At 22.9% G+C, this 24,147-nt stretch overlaps 1 protein-coding gene across 1 annotated transcript in view; it reads right to left on the bottom strand.

Moving 5' to 3' along the window:
- LOC145849790 (protein FAM200B-like) overlaps positions 1–23,859 on the bottom strand; it is a 28,986-nt gene extending 5,127 nt beyond the window's left edge. The window contains exons 1-2 of the mRNA XM_082954851.1: positions 23,299–23,859; positions 20,773–20,891 (exon numbers count right to left, since the gene is read on the bottom strand). Coding sequence (XP_082810977.1) covers positions 20,773–20,891; positions 23,299–23,859 — 680 coding nt within the window. The remainder of the gene's footprint in view (positions 1–20,772; positions 20,892–23,298) is intronic.
- Between the last annotated feature and the right edge of the window lie 288 nt (positions 23,860–24,147).

Genomic DNA, 24,147 nt, shown 5'->3' with positions numbered 1-24,147 from the left:
CATTCGATAAAGCACTTTTTTAAAAACTACTTTTCTGATGTTAAAAACTTATTGTTATACACATACTTCTTCAATATCTTTATTTTAAATTTGTAAACTAGATGTAGATATCAAAATAAATTACTCTACTAAAAACAATAAAACTGGTTTTTGTTGCACTTTTTAAAATGTAATAAAAATCTTATCTTAATTTTATTGACTAATTCAATTTTAAACTTATTTTAAACAGCGTTTTATTTGTTTCATTCTTCACTTATTTTTGATTATATTTAAATAAATTGAGCAGCAAGTTTGTGTTTAAAACTTAACGTAAGTAAAACTTATAAATAATTTTTGTTGGCATTTTAAAGTGAACAATAAACAAGTACAACGTCATTCAACTTCATCGTCGCTACTTAAACAATTAAACTTAACTAATTGAAGAATTATTTTTTTTTAATTCAACTATAATTTGTTACTAACTTTATCGATTTCTTTTAAGATTTTAAGAAACATTCTTGTTTTTAAAAACATTTTACTTCACAATTTATATTTCAAAGAAAATATTTAGTTTTATAATATCGAAACCACTTACTTTTTTTATTATGAACTTAATCTGATATAATTCACAATATGTATATATTATACTACCGAAGTTAAAAATATTAAATTACTTATAATTTTATTTTTAACAAAAAAAAATCTAACTTATTTTAGAAAATAATAGAAATATTTTAAATTTTTAAATTTAGCCAAAAAAATTCAGTATGTTTGTTTGAAATTTTAATAAAATTTCCCAAGGAAGTTATAAACAAGTTTTAAAAACTATAAAAACAATTTAGCCTAAATAACTTGAATGCTAATAAAAAATAATCACATGAAAAAAAAATCAGTAATATAATTATGCAAATATTAAGATATTAAAATCTTTTTAGTAACTTAAAAACAAACTTGTACTTAGAAAAAAAGTTGTTCTTCCATATGCAATATGCGTTAGATCTAATTTAGTGTTTCATTGTAGTGTATAAATAATTCAAACATAGATCATTAACTTTAAAGTTTAAGTTGCATTAAACTGTACAGTTTATATTAATACAGGTTTATAGTTATATTTATCAATGTTAATAACCAACTAACTAATTACTAACGAAATGCAACAAACTCATTATCTAAAGTATTTTTGTAACTAACTTTTTAAAAAAATGTATTGAAAAGTTTCGTCGCATTTCCTGAATACTAGTTTAAGTTATCACTAACTAATTACAGCTTACACCATAAATAAAAACATCAAAATTGATAACTAAAAAGTAAGAATAGCTTACTTAATTTCATTAAATTTAGTTAGTAAAGGCTAAATAAGTCTGCAAAGCAATAAGTATAATAATAATTTAGTTGCACTGTAAATTTTATTCAGCAGTTCATCGCATTTTTCATAAACTTAGTTATTATAATCTTAATACTGCTAAAAAACGTAGCAGAACATCTAATGAAATTTTCAATTAAAAAGTGTAATAGCTTAATTTAATAAAATACATGGTAAAAAGCTGTTTTGTAAAATAGCAAACCAGTACTTTTGTTGCCATGCACATAATTTTGCTAACTATACTAACATCACAAGTTTCTAAATGAAGAATGTAGATTGTTCAGAACACACAGTTTGTTTATGATCTTCTATGTAGATAAATTTTGACACAGTTAAAATAACTGTTTAAATAAGAACCATATCAATTAAATGGTTTATTAAAAAAATGTTCACAAATTATTTCAAATGTTTTGGAGAACTAAATTACTTTAGAGTTCTTCTTTTATATTTCTAGTTAACACATGCTGTAATTAAACTGCAATAAAAACGTATAATTTTTAAAATAAACATTTCAGCATCTAATCAAAATTTAATGCATGAAACAAAAAAATAATTTAACAATCATTTAAACATAGAACAAAATTTAAAAATTTGATTTTTTAGTTGAAACAAACATAATGAAAGTGCAAACAGAATAGTAATAATTTAAATAATCACTTAGTTTCGATGCTTTTTTTAGAAAAGTATTTAATCATACACTTAAAATAATTTACACTTGTAATGATAAAGCTAAAAATTATGAAGTACAAATGAATATTTAATTAGTGGTCATTTAGCTAAAAAGCATACTTGAACTAGCTTTCTAGTTATTTTACTTTTTCTTTTAGATTATTAATTCTTAAAATAAAATTCTTAAAGTTAAAATATAAATATTTTCACTAAAAATGTATTAAATTTACTTACATTAAGAAATTTTAAATAGATACATGATACTTAAAAATAAGTATAAGTACAGGAATAATAAGTTTATATTTAGTTATATTTATCAATGTTATGTATAACATTTATTAAAACAATTCAAGTACTGTAAACTTTGTCTTAGAACATTAAAATACTTATAAATTAGTTTATAGAACCCGTTGTTTTCTTTCACAATTGTAATACATTGACTTGTAAAAATAAGTTCATTAAAATGAGCGAGTTTTAGCATAAATGTTTTAGCACATAGCAAATGTATATAATTTTACATAAACACGTAAAAAAATTTAAACTAATGTAATCACAATAAACGAAATCTGTAAAAGTTTGATTTAAAATGTTTAAACTAGAAAAACAAGTTATTATTTTGATACTTTCTAAATAATACCAAAACATTGAGTTTTTTTGAAAACTGTACAATTTAACTAATTAATATATTAGAAAACTATTTCGAATAATAAAAATATTTGAATCTATAAAATAAAGCAACTTTCAATTAAGTAAAAAACTTTTTTTTTTGAATTATTGGTACTTTTAAGCCTTTATAAACTAAATTTAAACTGTTCTGTTTACTTTAATTATTTTTGTAAGTTTTTATTCTAAAAAAAACAATTTTTTTTATTTTTTCAGATTTCGTTTTAAATCATTTTAAATTTTATACAATCGTTTTAATACTTTATAGAATTTTATTTCTATATAATTGAAAAAAAATAAGCATAAAAAAATAGCTATCAATTTGTGCTCTTAGTGACGACATAGTTTTTCAACTCACAAATTCTTGTTGCACTTTATTCTTCAGAAATGAATTGCATTTTATATTTGCACACGTATCTTCACAACTGTATCTTGATTTTTGTTCAGCTCGAAAATAGCTGTCACTAACCTTTTGTTTATTCCACTCTAGTTAGTAATGCTTTTAAAACAAGTAAGTTCAATAAAAAATATTTCATTACTGTATTTACATTACAGTAAAAGACATTAAAACTACAATTAAGAACTTTCTATTTGTAAAATTTGATTAATAAAGCTCTCAAGTTTTTATAAACTGTCATTTTGAGTTGCTATTCTTACGAATACTAAGTAAGTAAACATGATGTGTTTTATAATTTTGATTTGTTTTCAAAATACTTTTTGCTTGAATACTTTTTTTTTCTTCATTGAGTTATGATATTGTTTTTTGAATCAATTTTGTATTGCTTAGCTTTCAATACAATCAAAGCTACATAAGTGAGGAATAATTGCAAGTTTTGCATTACTCTTCACTATAAAGCTTGAAAGGAATATTTTTCGTCTAAAAACAATCAAGTTATTTCGAAAAAAACTAATTTATTTGTAAAAGTTTTTAAACTGCTTCATTAACAGTTTCGAACGTAGTATTAAAAGAAGTATTTTTAATTTTTTTTTTCTTTCTTCAGAGCTAAATGAGTTAAATAATTAATATTGAGAGCAATATTAAATATCTCACCTAAAAAAACAAGAACAACGTTACCCTAAACTTTAATAGGATATAAACAACTTTTATAAAGATTTAATGATTGAAGTTTTGTCCATTATAGAAAACTCATTTAAACTGCAATAGTTATTTTACTAAAGAGTATCAAAAGGTATTTATATACTTAGAAATTATATAAATCGTTCAAAACTTTTTTTTAAACTAGGTTAGCATTCAAAAAAATATGTTATAAGTGTGAATATGTTTCTACATACATATCAACACAGGTTTTATAAACTCATTAGTAGTAAAAGTCGTGTTAAAGTTCAATAAACTAAGTAATTTATGCTAAGGCTATATATTTGTTTCTACACACGATCTTGCACATTGAGATATTAAATTCAAAAGAAAAAATACCTATATTTAAATCAGCACCTAAAGGTATTAAAAAACGCTTTAGTTTTACTAAAAAACAAAAGTAGTAATAACGGCTCGAATATGCACTTGAAATTATTGTTGCAACAAGAGTCACTTTTGTACATGAATTAGAAAAAACAAATGTTTAACTTTAAAATTATGCACACTGAACTGGTTAAGTATTAAATTTAAATGAGGCGATTAGATATATTTTGGCACTAAGTTCTTGTTAGAACTGTTGAATTATTTTTAACTGTTTTTTTTAATAAATACGTATTCCAAAACTTTAGAAGGCTTGCATGTAAAAGTATAAAAAAAAATAAATTAACTAAACTTTATAAAGCATACACACCTTTGAAACGATTTTTGCGTATCTGACAAGTAGTGAGATTATTAAAACGGTAGACTATAACATTTCGTACGAAAAATTATACTAAAAGCAAATGTATGTATAAGAAAATAATTTGTATGCTAGATCTAAATTATTTGCATATCTAATTTTGGGTCCTGAATTTTACGCTTTGTAAGCATAATGATCTAAATGTTATTAATGTTCGAGTTTTTAATTAAAAAAAATACGTGTTATAAACTTAATATTTAAAAAACGTTAGCATTGTTCAAATTAAAAAGAAACGTTTTACAAACTTTAAGGAAATTAAACATAATGTAAAAATTACCATACTACCTTTTTGTTTAAAAATTTCACTTAAAACTATCAACTGTAGTTGCATTGTGCGCGTCTAAAACATATATTTTAAAATATTAAACTAAATTACGATTATTTGAAAATGTAAAAAAAAAGTGAACAAACGACATCTTATTCGTCACATTATTAATACCTCTCAACAATCGTTTTAAACATTTAATTAGATAAATTGTATATAATTTGCAAGTACAGTAATTTTCGAAATTTTAAGCATTGAAAACGCAAAGTAAGACTAAATTAATTTTTAAGTTGTCTAATATTTTGAAGTCAAGCTAAAAACATTTTATACTGAAAGTTATATTAAAGATTTAATAATTTAATTAAGATTAGCTTATATACCTATTCTTAAGAAAAGAACCTTAGTTTATCTTTGTTAATTTACTAATTAATTTGTAATTGTATAGCTATAAACTGTTAATATAATCTAATTTACTTTGCTTAACTTATTAATAAATTATTTTCTATTAAAATCTAAAACTTTGTACTCACCCAAGATTTAACTTTAAATTTTGTTGCTGACAAAATTGGTGATAAGCTGAAATAAATCTTACTTGTTTGCTTTAAGTGTTATAGAATGAATTGTGTCTCAAGTTTTTGTTTAACATATAAAATAATGTTTAGCATTATTTTTATAAAAACATTTATTTTATTTTCAAGCATTGAAAACATTTAATTACTAAACTAAAACAGTCTTAAATGTTTAATAGTACATATTTTAGTTTTTAAAATAATAAATACTTACAGATATAAATATTTATATAAAGTTTTAATAATTCTTTCAAATCAGAAAAACTAATTCTTTATTTGGTAAAATTATATCAACTACCATCAATTTTACAGGACTAATATACTTCTGATATGACATATTTTTTTTTTTGCATTGATTATGGTAGAACTCTTTTCATTAAAATACAACAAACAAAGAATTGTTAAATAGTTTTGAAATGCAAACAGTTATAGAAAATTTAAAAAGCAAATTATACTTAATTTAATAAGTACAAGTTAATTAAAGTACAAAATCGTCGCATATTTATGCAAAACTTAAACTTGTTATGAACATGCGTTGTAAATTGTCTGCATTAAACTACAGACAACATTTTCATATGTAGTTATAACAACCTTATGCATCTAGTGACGTCATTGATGCTTAACCATAACAAGACGTTTCACAAAATTGCATATAGACAAAGCGAGAATCTTTAATTTATAGGTGTTTGATCTGCATTGTGGTCCTAATTTAAACAGCTGTAATATGCTGCAACGAAATATTTAATAACTTTTAACTTTGATATCTAACTTTGTATTTTAACCAAGTAAATATTTATGTTGTAGAACTAAAATATTGCGATTCATGCATCTAGTGACGTAATTGATGATTTACCACAACTAAAATTTTACGGAATTGAACATAGAAAATAGATATAATCTAGATCTAATTTTTTTGACTTCGTTGTCGCTATTTAAACAGCTGTAATATGCAGTGACAAAATTACTTTGCTACTTTTAATTTTACGTTGTTTTCATTTTCATGAAGTACTTTTCATTACATCGTATTTTTGTTTTACAATTTAATTTTATCTATTGTTCTGAATATTATAAGTTTTAGGTTATGTTATTTAAAGGTCTTAAACAACTTTTAAACAAACATTTAATTCATAAACACGGCTTAATTCACTTAAGTAAAAAACAGTTTTTTTAATTTTTTTATTAAACAGTATATTTGTGTGTAACTTAAAATAAAACTGTTATAAAATTATAAGTAAGTAAACAAGATGTGTTTAAACTTTTTTTTTTTCTTCGTTAGTATGCAAATAAAGTATTAAATTGTAGTAGAACGACAGGTTCGAATTATTGATATAACATCATAATTTAATCAACTTTTTACCTGAAAATCTATTATTCAAAATGAAGTTTAATAAAAAATATTGAAATTCATACAGTTTTAGTTTTTAAAACAAATATATACAAAATTAAATAGATTACATTTACTGTAGACTAACTGTTGTGCGGAACTTTAATTTTAATGATTAAGTTTTTGAAGTGCTTATTTTTTGCGCAATTTATATTATCAAATTCCTGTAGGTTAATTTTTTTTTTAAACTTTTGTGCTTAATTTTTTTTGTGTTACTATTTATCGCATTAAACTAATCAAAATATTGTTTAAGTTATATTCTTACTTATTTTAACCAATTTTTTCACAATTTTTATCGCATTAAAGTTTTATTGCGTTCATATAAAAAATTTAAACCAAATTTTTGAATAATTTCTTAAGTTTTTCTATTCATTTTGGTGCTTTTTATTGCATGAAAATATTAAGAGCAATATTTTAGATTTTACTCTTATTCAATATCTTTAACATTTAAATCGATTTCAGTTGTTTTATTGAATTAGTTTATTCTTAAAAACATGTTTCTGTCTGAACAAAGTTGTAAATGTGGTTAAGATACAATAACTGTAAACAAGCTCTAAAAACTTTTATTAACCACTTCAGAATTAATTTGTAGTTTTTAATCAAAAATTATTGTTTCAATACTTATATGTTATGTTTTGCCTTATATTTCACTATATTTCATGATATAAGCATTAAATTATAAGTACTATGGTAAGATTAACAGCATTTTTTTAAAGACCTATATACAACTTAAGTTTGAGATAAATTATCTATACTAACCTTGAAACAAAACTTCAAAAAATTAATTTTACAAAACAAAGTCTAGAAAAATGTTAAAGTTTTAATTAAAAAAATTTAACTACATTTATTTATTTTTAAAGTAGTGGAAAAACTTATACTCACTATGACATCATTAAAGCGATCATTTTCACACAACAACTTGCACAAAAAATTAGTACATATAAAAAAGTCAATTCAACATTCAAATAACCATATTTGATAATTGAAGTAGTAAAAGCTAAACAGCTTATAAAGGGTATTAAATTAGGCGAACTTAAAAGTGATTTTATAGTTAGGTTTAGTTTGTAAATAGCTTTTGTATTTGATTTTTTTTTTTGTTAATAGCATTATTGTATAAAAAACAATTTAAGTAAAATTTATATGTTGTTAATAAAAATGTTTAAGTATAAATACTACTTTCTGCAACAAAGCATTTCTTGAAAACTGATAATTAAACACTAATAAAACTATATACTATTAAGCCTTAAGTAGACTGAGACCTGTTTCGTACTGATTAGGACGAAACAGTTAGCCTCAACTGAAAAACTTCCAATCGTCAATCTACAAACTGTTTATACATGCAAGCATGAAGCAACGATTAGCTTGGAAAGATACCCAATTCGCTAACCTCGTTGGATTTTTGTGCGGCTTGTTGATAGCTGTCACTGAAACTTGTTTTACTATTATGAAGTTGTACTTTTTAGAGGAACATTTTTATAATAATAACACTTTTTGACTGATAAGTTAAGAAATTATACTAGTCATTAAGTTTAACTATTAGTATAAAATTTTTATATTAGTTTTTTCATTTAAACCATATTCAAAATTAATTTAGTTGTTTTTAAGTTAGTTGTTTTAAATTTTGGTCATTTTTTTTTTAATTTATAAAACAGCTAATTACTGATTACCTATTTGAAAACTAACATTTGCAACACTATGTGAATTATTTTCAAGAAAACTACTTATTAAATGTAGTTATTAACAAGTTTTAAACATTTTACTTTTATGTGTTATATGATTTGTTGTTTGTATATGAAATTGAACTTAAATTATTAAAAAAACTTAAGTAAGAAATATAAAATTTTATTCCATGATTTGACACTAATTTACAAGTTTAGCTAAATGCATTTTTTTTGTTTTTTGTTAAAAATCATATTTGTTTTCTTTTATTAACGTATCTTAACCTTTTAATCAATAAGATGTTCATATTATTTTCCTTTATTACATAATAGTTTAAAAAACTTGAAGCTTAGTTTTTACCTTATAATAAACAACTAATAATAGTTTTAGGCACATAAACTAAAATCTTACTTTTCACTCAATGTAAGTAGGTAAAAACTAGTTATAGTATACGTTATGGAAAATAAAAAAACATATATAATTTGCTCCGAAAATTCCAGAATCACAATTGAATGTAGGGCTAGAATTGTGTTATTACTTTAGTTTTTTTAGTATGAACATTTAGTTAAAAACTCACGATGAATAGAACTATGACGTCACTTTTTGCTTAACAGCGTTTTGCTTAGAAAAAATATTTGTTTGTTTTTGTAGATATTTGGTTTGTTTATCTCAAAAATTTAGGTTTAACTTTATAAATTATAACTTGTTCTTAGTCCAACAATATTTTCTAAACGACATCAAAATATTTAAAATTTTGATGTTTTGGAAATTAGAAAAACTCTAAATATCAATATTAGTTCTATAAAAATAGCTTTTTAACGGGTATAAAATGTTTAAAACCAAATTACGAATATTATATAAAACTTGAGCTAACTATTAAACCACTTTTTTCGATAAACTTTAAAAAAATAATCAGTTATTAATTAGTATTAGTAAAATTTACCAGTTTTAAAACAAATCGTATTAATCATAAATAGAAAATGTTTTGGTAATAACTAAAAATTCAAACTAAGTACAGTTGTACTTATTATATCTGAAAGTTGTTTTTTTTTCTTTTAAAAAAACTTAATAATCAAGTTTTAAGCTTAAACATTATTTCTACCTACAAATGATGCTTATTTTAAAATAAATACTTCTAAGTTTGCGTTTGTTTTTTTGTTAAATGTTTTGTTTGTTCATTTTAAAAAGTTTCTGGTTTATTACTTATAAGTTATAACTAGTTCTTAGTCGAACAATAGTTTGTATACAACATCGAAATATTAATATTTTAATCTGTTTTAAATTAGAACAACTTTAAGTGTAAAATATTGATTACATAAAAGAGCTTTTAAATGTATATCAAATGTTAGAAACCTAAAGAATAACCTTAATATAATACTTGGTTTAAGTATTATACAAAATTTGTATGAACATTATAACAATATTAAAAATAATTGTACTTTTTGTAAAACTGCTAACTTTCAAAGCAAAAAAAAATTTGGTTGTAAATTAATGGTCATAAGTGAAAACCATGAAATAATATAACTTTACTTATTTTTTGTTTAAACAGTTATGTTTATGAAAATTTCATCAATTATAAGTTAAGCATTAACTATATATACAAATAAATTAAACTTGTAAAAATTAATTCTTTGACTTGTTGGAATTTAAAGTTTTTAACATTATAACGGTAGAACTAATATTCATTCGTGAAATGTTTATGTCTGACTCCAGTTAAATTGCATATTAAACTAAAATTGTACACTTTGCTAACAAAACACATTTTGTTACAAAAAAGAAAATTTTTTTAGAAAAGTTTATCATTATACATTAAAATATTAAAATGATAGCTTATTATCAATATCTATTATTGTGAGAAGCTGTTAAAATACCACTGTAATTATAAGCTTGAACTAAATATTTGAAATTTTATTTAAAATATATTTAGTTTAGTATACAAAAGTTATATTCTTCTCCAAAATAAAAACCTAGTTATTATTACTGTGTAGTTTAAACTAACTATTTTCTGTAATTTAAATTTTTGTAATACTGTTTGTAGTTTAAACAAATTATAAGTTTGTAAACAACAATAAATTTTTTAAACATGCGAACCTAATACATTTACTGTAACAATTGTCAATAAATATTTTGATTTTCATTTAAAAATATAACATAACGTTTGACAAGTTGAAAGGTTTAAAAATGAGTTATATTAATAATTAAACTTTTTCTTAATATTGTACAGACTAACTTTATATCAAAATAACAGTCATATAAGTGTTATGAATTTTTTGTTAAATTTTTTAATGCTAATATAAATTAAAATACCAACAAGTCAAGTGTATAGTCAAGATTATAGTCTATATGCTTGACAAACACATTATCGTTGAACGTAATCTTAGAATTTTAATTCTTAATCTTTATTTACTTTTTTTGTTATTATACTGTTTGAATTTTTTGAGCAACAAAATAGCTTTTACATTACGTTATTTAAAACTTTTAAATTATTTATATTAATTCATAGTAGTAGTATAATTTAAGTAAGTTTTATAAAAATAGTTAAGGTTTCTTTTAATAAAATACAGTACTTGGTTTAAAACTTAAAAAAAATGTTGCTTCGTATCGCAAATACAGAATTTCGTAGGTGTATTTTTTTGCTGCGAATTTTGTGTTTGTCAATACTTTTTGTTGCATTTTTGTCAATACTATTTAGTTGCATTTTGTGAATACCTTTTTGTTGTATTTTTGTCAATACTTTTTGTTAAACTTTTAGGCAGTACTTTTTTGTTGCATTTTTAGCAATACTTTTTGTTAAATATTTTTCAATGCTTTTTGTTGCATTTTTTCAATACGTTTTGTTGCTTTTCTGTCAATACCATTTAGTTGCATTTTGTGAATACCTTTTTGTTGCATTTTTGTCAATACTTTTTGTTGCATTTTTAGGCAGTACTTTTTTGATGCATTTTTGTCAATACTTTTTGTTGCATTTTTTTAATACGTTTTGTTGCTTTTCTGTCAATATTTTGTGTTGCATTTTGTCAATACCATTTTTTGCAATTTTTTTCATACTTTTTGTTGCATTTTTAGTCAATACTTTTTTGTTGCCTTTTTGCTAATACTTTTTTGTTGCTATATTTTCAATACTTTTTTGTTGTATTTTTCTCAATACTTTTTCTTGCGTTTTTGTCAATACTTTTTCTTGCATTTTTGTCAATACTTTTTTGTTGCAATTTTGTCAATACCATTTTTTGCAATTTTTTCAATACTTTTTGTTGCATTTTTAGTCAATACTTTTTTGTTGCCTTTTTGCTAATACTTTTTTGTTGCTATATTTTCAATACTTTTTTGTTGTATTTTTCTCAATACTTTTTCTTGCATTTTTGTCGATACTCTTTTCTTGCATTTTTGTCAATACTTTTTGCTGCATTTTTGTCAATACTTTTTTGTTGCAATTTTGATCCATACATTTTGTTTCATTTTGTGAATTCATTTTGTTTCATTTTTGTAAATACTTTTTGTGTCATTTTTGTCGATACTTTTTTTTTTTCATTACTTTTTTGTTGCATTTTTGTCAATACTATTTTGTTGAAACATAGTCAATATTTTTTTGTTGCAATTTTTTCAAATCAATTTGTTGCATTTTTGGCAATACGTTTTTGTTGCATTCCAATCAATATTTTTATTTGTTGCATTTTTCGGTAATCATTTTTTGTCGTGTATTATAGTCAATACTTTTGTTGCATTTCATTCTGAACTTTTTTGTTGCATTTTTTTCAATACTTATTTGTTGCATTTCTGTTCTATTTCTTTTTTATTGCAAATTGTTTGTTCAGCGTTTGATATATTGAAGATTGAACGCAATGATTTTTTTAAAAGTGATCGAGCATAACATAAAAACAATTTTTTCTAACTGTAGTACCTACAACAACGAAAAACTAGTAAGTATGAAATCAAAATATTGATTTCGAATAATTTATAACTTTCTAAATACTTTTTACAAAAAGCATAAAGCAAACTTTTTATAAAATATCTGTAAAATGTAATAGTTAATACGTTTAAAAACATATCCCTAATAACCATAGATAATTAAATTTAAAACATAAAGCATTTTTCAGATACATAACAAACTATCATTTGTTTAGAAATGAAGTTAAATATAAATAAACTCATGACTTTAATATTTCACACAACAGAAAGCTTTATTAATTTGTATATAGGTAATTAGAATAGTTAAGAGTTGGTAATCTCCGAGATCAGTAATTTTAAACAGCGAGTATAAGCTGTAGGAAAAGTTTATTTAACAACAACTTCACGTTACAGTACTAACAGATAGAGATATCTCCTTCTTTTGTATTATGAAAAAAAATATTTATAAATTTTATGTTTTCAAGAAATGCAATAATTTCATACTACTAACTCTACTTTATATACTTTGACAAAATTATGCTGTAATTCATTTCTAAGCAACTATTATAATTTTTTTGTAGGTTACTTAATAAGTTACAATGGAAAAAGAAAGATAACACATTAACATTTGAACATTTTTACTCTAATAAAAGGTATCCAATTCTATGAAGTCAATAATTAATTATAAAAGATCACTTTATAAAAAACAATTTTTGTTAGTTTTTAATGTTTAAAATCAAATATACCAGTGGTATTTTTGGCGCAATTTTTAAAACTACAATAATATAAGCAATATATATTTAGATTTATATTAAATATAATCTAATACTGCTTTAAAATTGTTTCTAAATATTTTTTTTTTGCCTGCTTTCTACTTAATAAAAAAACCTTCTCTGATACTAAAAGTGATAAATATTGATATTTTGTTATAAGATATAAAAAGTACGAAAAGTCAAATTACGTCAAAGTTATAAATTTCTACTCTATTTTATAAGCAATATCTTAAATTAAAAAAATGTTCAAAAGATCAAATGGTTAGTAATAAATTCAATATATTTAAAAGCAGTTATTGTATATTGAATTTATTAATAAATTGTGCTCTTATTGACTTCATAGATTTTTATTTCAAAACATCCTGTTGTACTTAAAATAAAAAAGATTTGCATAATTAATGTTAATGTTCATCTAGTCATTATTAGTCGCTTAACTTTTGAGCAGTTTGTATATAAATGTCACTATACGTTTGTTTATTCCACATTAATTAGTTACATTTTTAAAGTATGTAACTCAAAAAAAAAATTATTCCATACGAAAAATTTCATTTATAAAGTTAAGATACTAATACTTATTCTAAGCTCTAAAATATTTAAAAATTATTATTTTGCTTCATAATTACCACAAATTAAAAAGATAGATTTAATTTACAAAAATTTAATCTAAAAATTTATTATTATAAATAATTAATTGAGTTTGCTTGTATATATAAACTTGTATAAGTGTTATTTTCATTGGTTTTATTCAGTTTTTTATATAATCAAACCTGCAAAATTTGCAAATCTAACAATACACAAAAATGTTTATGCATAATGATTCCAGACAAAATGTTAAACGTCGCTTTTAGTTAAAAAGGTTAAATTTCATCTTTAATAATTAAGCATTTTCATAGAAGATTAATGTTTTTTTAACAAACGGTAGTTATTGATATTTTCAATAAATTGTACAACTAAAACTATTTTTTTTATATTAACAACAATTAACAACAATTGAAAATACTAACTAATTCCAAACATTTAACATTTCTTAAATTTTGAATTGAACGTTATGACGGAGTTTAATCAAAAATTGAATGATTAAATTTTTTTAATCTTTATAAAAATCCGCTAAAATGAAGAAGATATTACAAAAAAGCATTTGTAGGTTTAAGCAAGCTAAGTATTAATGAAAGTTGTGGTTGTAGTTATAATAAACTAATTTGCTTTTTTAAACTAATATTGTGTTAGAAATTTTTTTTATCTGTACGTTAAAAATTTTTGGTTCTGATTAAATTTTAAAGTTAATATACTTATATACTTATAACTTGTTTATAATACCTTACAATTAAATAAATTTGCAATTTATAAAAGAGTTATTTTACGCCATTAATTTATTTTATAAAGCTTTAACTAATAACTACAAATATAAATTCAACAATTTATAAAAACTTAACATAGAAACAACAAATAAAGCGCTAAAAATATTTGGTTCTTGGACCTGGCGCAAGAATAACCTTTTAGTTGTTAAGTCATACACCATGTATATCTTTTAACTTCTTGTCAAGAATGTAAAAATATACAAGTAACATATAACAGCTAAATTTCACAAGTTAATGTATATTTTATGAAGTCGTTATTATAAATTTAATTTTCATATGTTTGTTGACACTTTACCAATAAGTTTAAAAAAGCAATATGTTTTTATTCTTAGTATTCATTTAACTTTAAAAGACTGTGCTCCGTTTGCCGTTATTGTAATTAACTACCAACATAAAAGTTCAAACCCATTTAAATTAAATTAAGCCGATCAATTATCAACATAATTTAATCACTAAGCTATTAACGCTTTGGTTTAACTTTTTAAGCTTCAAATTTAATAGTCTAATTACTGTACACCATATTATAACTTTTAAGCAAAAAAAACTACATATTTTCATAACCTTTTCAACTTTTGTTGAAAAAAAGTATAAAAAGAAATAAAAACAATCATTAATTTCTTTTTTTTAAAATGTTATTTTAAAAGAAGCTAAAATTAACTAAAAAGCTAAAAAAAAAAGTTATTTTAAATGAAAACTAAAATACAAAAGTTAGTTTTAAAACATTTTAATAAACTGAAACAGTTTAAATAATATTTTAATGTTTTCAAGAGTAATTAAAATATACTAAAAGTATCTATTTCTCACTTTAAGTACTTATATACAATTACCGTTGTAATATTGTAAAATTGAACTAAATAGCTTATTCAATAAAAAAGAAGCGTGAGTTTGTTTTTTTACAATACAAAAAAAAAACTAGTAAAATAAAGTATTTTGAAGTATATTCATAAATGGGTTTAAACAAATAGTTATTAGTTTTAACTATTAAATAAATAAGATTCTTTCCGAAAATAGTTGTAGTTAATTGAAAACAACGATGCATAAATTGAGAAAATAAGTTATAAAATCAGTTATGTTTCAAACATTAGCATATTAAACTTTAAATTTCTACTTAAATATAAGCTGCAACAGTTTCAATAAATATAATACAATATACAACTAATAAATTATAAATAAAACAAAAAATAAAAGACAAAAATATTTTATCTTGTAAAACCTAAAACTAATATATACTCTTTAATAAAATGTGTTATTTTTTTTAATTAACAGCAGTTAAACGTACATTTCATACACAAAGCAATTAGTTATTTATTTGCTGTAATTTAAATAAAAAGTAAATAGTTTATTTATTATTAGAAATATATTTCAGCACTTTAATATGTATGGAATATGCATTATTACAGGTAATATTAGTTATATCTGTAGCTATACTTAGACTTACTAGAAGATAAAGTAATATATAAGCGTATACAACATTTTTATCAACATTTGTTTAAAGTTTGTCATTTTTTTGTCATTTGTTAAAAAACATTAAAAGTTTAATAGCAGATACATTGCACAAATTTTATAATAAAGCGACAATTACAATTATACTTTAACAAATAAAATTATAGAGAAATACCAATAACAATTTATTTTGACTAAGTAATTCGTATTGCATTAAAATAACATAAAGTATTTTTTTTTTGATATATTTCTTCTTTTTTTGCAAACTAAATGTATTGTCAATACTTTTTTGTTGAACTAAATTTCCATTACTTTTTGTAGCAAAGTTGTTTGTTTTGCGTTTAAAATATTATGAACTGAACAAAAATAACTATTGTCTCCTAATGTTATAAAAGGATTTGTACATAACTTAAAAATAAGAATAAATTAACAGATAGTTATATTTGTGTAGCTACAACTAAAGAAGTTTAACAAGTATTAAGTCCAAATACTGAATTTAAAACATTAAAATTCGAGAAACAAATTTTATATGAAGCACATAACAAACTTTTATCGAAAAACTGTAAAATTATAGTACTTAGCAGGGGCGTAGCGTGGGGAGGGACGCTGGCGCATGCGTGCCGCCCAAAAAAAAAAAAAGTAAAAAAAATGTAATATCTTTGTTCTTTATTGTTTATTTTTTCTGATTAATTTGCCGGTTTTCAACTAAGTTTTTCTAGTATCTGAAAAGTAAAACGAAAATTCAAATACCAATTAGTGACAAGTTAGGGAAATCACCCAGTATACTGATTCGGTGCGTAATTTCAAATGTGCACCAATGTTGATGCAAATTTCCATAAGGAAAAATTTTATAACTTCATTAACTTCATAAGAATTTACACTCAAACAGTACGCAACCAGTTAGTGCACCGCAGTAGTACAACCTTATGAGAGAATTTTCTACAAGGACAAATGCTAACATTTTGTTAGCAAACCATAAAGCTAAACTTGTTTTATAGTGATAATGATTCAAGAATAAACAAATAGTAGTAAAAACAGCAATTAATAACTGCTAATAAAATAAAAGTAAATTGATTATAAGAACAAAAAATAGTAACAACATAATTTAAAAGATAAATAACAAAAAGAAAAATTAAAACAAATAGTAAATAAACAGTTCATACTGTGATTGCAGTTTTAATCTCACTGTACAAAAAGTATTCTTTAAATTACCCTAAACTTAAAATTTTTATTAAAAGTAGTTTCTTATTTCATAAGATAACAAACAAATCAAACTTTGCTATTCTATCAGCCATAAAGTTTAAAAATTAATCAATTTTCGTAGCTAGTTATTTTAAAATTTCTTCAGTCACATCATGAATAATATTATAGCAACTTGTAAAACAGATTTTTTACAATCAATATTTAGTCTTAAAGACTTAATTGATTAAATTTAAATTTAAATTTATTTAATTTTAAATCAAGTTTAAATGGTATTTAAAAAAAAAATCTTTCTCCCCACTGTTTGTAGTATTTAAAAAATGCTATTCCCTAAAGATCATAGAAAAAACGATTTCAAGATAAATGAAAAGCTATATTTCTTGTGAATCTTTAAAAGCATGGAAAAGGTTGACCTTCAAACATTTATCTTTTAAACTTTTTGTTTTGTATCAGAAACATTTAGTAAAATCTTTCCACACGCTCAGGATAACTCAAGATTCTATGAAGTTTTGGAAAACTTTAGTATGACTCAGTTTAACCCAGGATAATTTTTTTAATATTTTATAAAATTAAGTATTTTTAAGCTCAGGCTGACTAAGGATATATTTGTTTTTTTGTTAACTCAGGGTAGATTTAGTGGTTTTAAAAGCTTTTTTAAGAGCCTAGTTTCTATTAGTTTAAAAACAATAAAAAATATCTTTAAAATAATTTAAAATGCCTATGATGACACATGATATTTTTAAACTAACTCAGGACAGTTATTTTGACTCAAAGAGTGGCAAGGCAATCCTGATATCTTCGAAGTTAGTTGTTTTTTGAAAATTTGTTTTATAATACTAAATAAAAAGTAAAAATCTGTTTTCATTAATTTTTAGATTATTATTTTAAAAAAATTTGCAAAGTAGTATTGTATGGAATTTTGCAAATCTAAATATATGTCAGATAGAAAAATTATCTGAAGTTCAAAAACTTGAATTGAAAAATAGCAGATCAACACCAGATATTGCTATTACTCAAGACTGCAGTTCAAGTGGTATGAAATTTTAATTTTTGTTTATATTTCAGATTTTCTTCATTTGTTAAGATATATTTTTACAGTTTTATATTTTAATATAGCCAAAAATGTAGAAGTTAAAACAAAAAAAAAACTAGCTCTTTAGATTTTTTCTACAAATAAATTAAAAATTTAAGACTTTTAATTTTAATACTGAAGATTTAACATTTTTATATAAAAGATAGAGATAGTATATTAAAAGCTGCAACAAACTAAAAGCATGAGTTATTTTGAGTTTAATACAATTCTATTTGTTGATATAAAATAGATATTGAAAATTATCTAGAAAATGCACAGAGAAAATGTTTAGAGGCATTAATTGTTATACTTAGTTGACTATTTATTTGTAGTTTAAGGCCATAGGGGGGGGGTAAGCCATGTTTTTACAGGTTGATCTTATCTTATAAAATTTTTTCTAAGCAATAAGGTGCTTTTTATTGTTCTATAAAATTCGAATTATTTTTTAAGATATGACTAGTCAAAGTTGGGCCGCATAATAGGTTCCCTATGGGAAGGGAAAACTAAAACAGCGAGAAAGACTATTTTGTTTAAAATCTATCTCCTCCTACATTTTCAAGCAATCTTCTTCAAACTTTAACAGTTTAATCTTTTTACAATAATAAAATAACATTACTTGTGAATTTAAAAAAATTGAAGTAACAATGTATTTTTCATGAAAAATAAAATAAATTTTAAAGTTTTTTTTTTTAATTTTTATTTATTTTAATTATCAAAATTCATAAATTACGTTTTTTTTTTTGTAAAGTAAGGATCATTTTCTAAAATTTATAAAGATTGCTTGAAAAATGAAGAAGAAGATAGATTTTTAATAATCTTTTAAATTTCCCAGAAAATTGACCAAGAAGTAAGTTTACATTTGTATAAGTATAAGTAGTTCTAATAAAGTTTATACTTTTTTTAATTATTTAATTTTGTAATAAATAACTATTTTTTAAAACAGTTGCTTTCAACTTATTTTACTTAATGAATTTATTTCAATTATATTACTTATAAAAGATCTTTTTATAGCTAATTACAAAAGTTGCAACTTAGGGGATTTTTTGAGAAAAAAAATTGCGCACCCCCTGACCAAAACACCACGCTACGCCAATGGTACTTAGTATAATAGATAACATATTTTCGCTTATCACGGATATCTAATGTTATTTAAATTTGTATCGTATCAATTTGTATCTAATTTTTATCGTATTAAATTAACATCAAGTATTTTTTTAATGTTAGTAACAAGTTATACAGTATCCTTCTTTAATAACACTTTCATATGTTTCTGTGTGATAACTAATTAACACACTTCAACGGAGCTGTGTAAAAAAAATGCAAGGAAAGAATATAAGCTAAAGTAAGTGTATACATATGTTCATTGAAATTAAAATATTTGCTGTTGATTTATAATTAATAAAATACTTAATGCTAAATCCGGCTGTTATAAAACGATGTAATACATATTTGTAATTTTTAAGTCCAAGTTAAATAAAGTGAACTAAAATACACAATAAAATAACAAATCATAATGTAAACTACTTACATGAAATGAAAGAAAATACTAAATCAAATTATTTACTGGTTGCTAATCACTGAAAAAAAACGATTCTAATTATTAAATCACAATATATATGAACATAAAGATTAGCTATTTAATTTATACTACAAAATTATTTTATGTAGTTTTTAAGTCTAGAAATTAAAAAAAACATTACCGCACAGAATTAATATTAATAGTTTTGAAATAAATTAATAATTTAACATAAATATAAGAAAATTTTGTACCTTAATTAAAAGTCTTTCTATTGAATACGCAATTTTTTTTTGTATGTTACCTTTTTAGTTTTAGAACTGATTTTTTTATTTTACTATAAGTTAAGATTTCGTATACAAAAACTATGAGATACATAAAACTATAGAAAAATATTTATTTTTTTAATTTTTAATGAATTTTTTTACCTAAGCTTAATATTTTTTAAGTTTTATTTAACCGAAAACATTTTTAAAAACTTTACCTTGTAAACATTACCAAAAGTCACATTATTGCATTAAGTAAAATGTATGATCACTTATTGAGATGTTTTAAAAGTGTTTATAAAAATAGAATATTTAGCAACAAAGCTAAAAAATAACGGAAATTTATGTTAGAAGAAAAATGTTATATCGTGCACATACTGACGTAATTATTTTTTGTCCTTTGTGTGACGTCAGCATAATTTAATCCCAACTATTAGCCTTATGAACTTCTATAAAAAAAAAAACATACACTCAATAACAAAGTAGTAGATAGAGAAAACAATAACCTTTTAAAACGGCTAAGCAGTTGTAACAACATTTTATTTTTCATATGTACGAATTGCAATTAATAAAAATTTAAAATTCATGCAGTTATCATTACTTTTTATTAAATCAATTATTTGTCGAATCGATTGTTACAATTCTAATGCACTAAATCAGTTTTCCAAAATTATGTGTTATATGTATTTTTTATTTTTTTTGCATTGACATTAGTTCACTAAGATAACTAAATAAATAAAACATTTATTCTAACATCACTTAAAGCATTGTAAAAGCAATTTTTTCAATAGATCTATATTCGGTGCGGTTATTTGTAAGCAGCTCCTACTTATCAGTTATTATATTAAAAATTTTCAATTTGCGTTTACATACGTCATTAAAACGTAACTTCTGACGTCATCGGTTGTGTTTGCCAACAACCAACTCGCCATACAACAGAGACGTTTCTCAACACCCATGCTCAACACATGACTAAGCCAGCAAAATCTGCGCTAAAAAGATATATAACATTGTAAATATATGTTTATTTAAGCTTAATTAAAATTCTGTACAATTAAATTAGGCAGATTTCAAAACAAATTCAAAATATTCTTTCAATTATTGTTCTTTCTTTAAATTTAATTTTACTACTTGAAAAATAAATTTAGTATTATATAAAACTTAAATGCTTATTGATAAATAAAATGTTAAATAAACTTATAGAAATAGACATTTTGACTTTGAACTAATAACTTAATTTTGAAGCAAAAAGACTTCAGACTTATTGTTAAAATAAGAGTAAAATATTGTGTTTGGTAAGCCAACCCATAGACAACTTCTGTAATCTTCTTAACAAATGCGATAAAATAAATTCAAAATGCTAAAAAACGCAAAATTAGCATCAATTATTTACATCACATACTGACGTCACTTATCTTTAGTTACCACAAAACCTAGCTTCAAAATTTCGAATAGTTTTAAAGTTTATTATAGTTTTTTAACGTTGTAAAACACTAATACTACTTTCTTAAAACTTTAAAACAGCTATCAGTGTAAAAAATGTAAAACACTTAAAACTAAAATAACTAGTTAATAACTAGACAGTGTTTTTTTTCAGTTACTTACAATGCGATTTATATAAAATATAAATTTAAATTCACGTTTATTTTTTAACTTAACTAACTAAGTAACAAAATTTATCAGTCGAAATAAAAATAACATTGAAAACTAAACTTATCTAATGGTCAAATAATATAGAAATTAAAATTTTAGGTTTTAACTTTAAACTATGAGTAATAAATGTATTAAAGCTATATAAGTATTTTATGATAACTTAATTAGCTTGACTAAAATAAAACTGTTACAATATTTTTTTAAAATCAAGACTTAAGTAAAAATTATTAATTTTTTATATATATTGTAGCTAATGATACTTAAATATTATCTTTTCAAATTATTTGAAGCAAAAATACTTTAAAATTTCCAAACACATTTCTATAACTATAAAAAACTAAAATATTACAAATTTATGTCGCAAGTTTTATATTCATGTGACGTCATCAAGATTTTTTCAAACAAAACAAAATTTTCTTGCATTCAAAGCAACTTTTGTTTTATTTTTTAAGTGAAGCTGAATGTTAACGTTGCTTTCCTTTTTTTAATATTGAGAAAAGTTATTCTTACTCTTAACAAATAAATTTAATTCTTTATAGTTTTAATATAACTTAGGCTACTTAAAGCTATTGTATATTAGTGAAGCTTTTGTAAAATTAGAAAATTAATTATGGCTTTTTTAGGTTTTTTTCAAAAATATATCACTAAAATGAGCTATTTATCTCCATTGTTTAACTAAAGAAGAAGCATAAAACTAACCACTCCATATGAAAATAAACAAAATGTGCATATAAACTATATAGTTTAATTAGGCTTTTTATTTGTATACTTTTTATTATAATCTAAAGCAGTGCTTCTGAACCTTTTTCAAAGTTCAACTTTTCCGCGGAACCCCTAATTTAATTTTACATAAAATGTTTAATATAATATTTCCTGCAAAAACAAAAGAATTTCAGTGAAAAACAAATTTTTTAGCAAAACTGTATCATTGTTAGAAATCATACCAATTGTAATAGTATTAAGCCGAGTCAAATTCAAAGTGCGCCAGAGGCAATAGGTATTTTATGATTCTATAATAAATAAATGAAAACAAACATGATTAATCGCAACGTCATAAAAATCTTTCCTTGCATAATAAAAACAAAATGAGAGCTACAAACAATAACGAAATGAACATGAACCTAATCAATTTCACAGATTACCGTAATAAACGGGTAAGATGCCTAACGAAAAAAAAAACATTTAGTGCGAAACTTGAACTTGTCTTTTTGCAACAAGCATGTCAATGCGAAGCTGGATTTTGGATAGACTGAGACGGAGACAGGCAGATAAGGTTGGAGTCAGCATACAGTTCCTTTGCTTCGTTTTAATGTTTGTTACATGCGAAAAGCCGGACTCGCAAAGATAAGTGGTGGTGAATGATAAAAGAAATTTTACTGCACGCTTTGCTAAGACGAGGTACTCTGAAATTGCATATATATCTAAAAGCTCCTTCCTATTGAAACTCAATTTTTAATTTCTATCTTAAGATAGTTGCAACAATTCGTTTTCTGTATCTGTAGGAAGATTTACTTCTTCTGAAGCAATATCACACATAAAAGGATTCAAAATCCATAAATTTCCGATGCAAACATCATTAGGAAGATAATGTTGAAACTTTATAGACAAAAGATCAAGGTGGTTGTATATTTCGTCAGAGAAATTAAATTCTATGCATTTTTCATGGGCCTCATCAAACCGGTGAAGCATCGCAAAATTACCATTGTTAACCTTTTTCTTCCAAAATTTAATTTTATTTCTTAACGCCTCAATCTTGTCTGTCATGACAAAAATGAAATTTGACTTCCCTTGCATGCTTAAGTTCAAAGCATTCAATTCTTTGAAATTATCGGTGAGATAAGCTAGCCTGGCCAAAAAAAAATCATCTTCAATGAACTTCACTAATTCTAAGCCTTCATCTTTAAGAAAGGTGAACACCTGCTTCTTTAATTCAACGAGACAAACCAGTGTCCGCCCCTTCGACAGCCAGCGAACTTCGTTGTGATAAAGAAGTCGCAGATGGTCAGCATCTAAACTTTCACATAGGTCTTTGAGACATCTGGCCTTTGTGTAACTTTTCTTTATAAAATTAACAGTTTTAATCGACGCTGAGAGAACTTCTTGTAAACAAGAAGGAAGATGTTTTGTTGCCAAATTTTCTCTATGTAAAAAACAATGTATCCATTTAGCTTCAACTGCTTTATCCTTCATTTTCCTCACTACACCATTTTTGGACCCAGTCATAGATGCTGCACCGTCAGTACAAATGCCGACACATTTATTCCACTCTAAACCCTTGCTGATGAAATAATTTTCGACACATTTCATTACTTCAACAGAAGTTTTTTTTATAAATGAATATCAAAAAAAAAATATATCAGATATAATAATTAAACAGAAAAAGCGATTACTTAAATAACAGACTTTAAAACTTTAATAACACTTAGACATTTAAACATTTTTATCATGTAAATTTAAAAAATTATTTCAAACTCAATTTCTGTTAAAATTTTAAAGACCTGGCCACAACTTTTAAAAATTAGAGTATCATTTTTTATCATGTAAGTTTAAAAAAACTATTTAAAATTCAATTTCTTTTAAAATTTTATAGGCCTG

The sequence above is a fragment of the Thalia democratica genome, chromosome 1 (genome assembly GCF_965202585.1).
Source record: "Thalia democratica chromosome 1, ktThaDemo2.hap1.1, whole genome shotgun sequence".
Classification (NCBI taxonomy): domain Eukaryota; kingdom Metazoa; phylum Chordata; class Thaliacea; order Salpida; family Salpidae; genus Thalia; species Thalia democratica.
The sequence above is the reverse complement of the archived record's forward strand: the minus strand, read 5'-3'. Positions and strand labels throughout refer to the sequence as shown.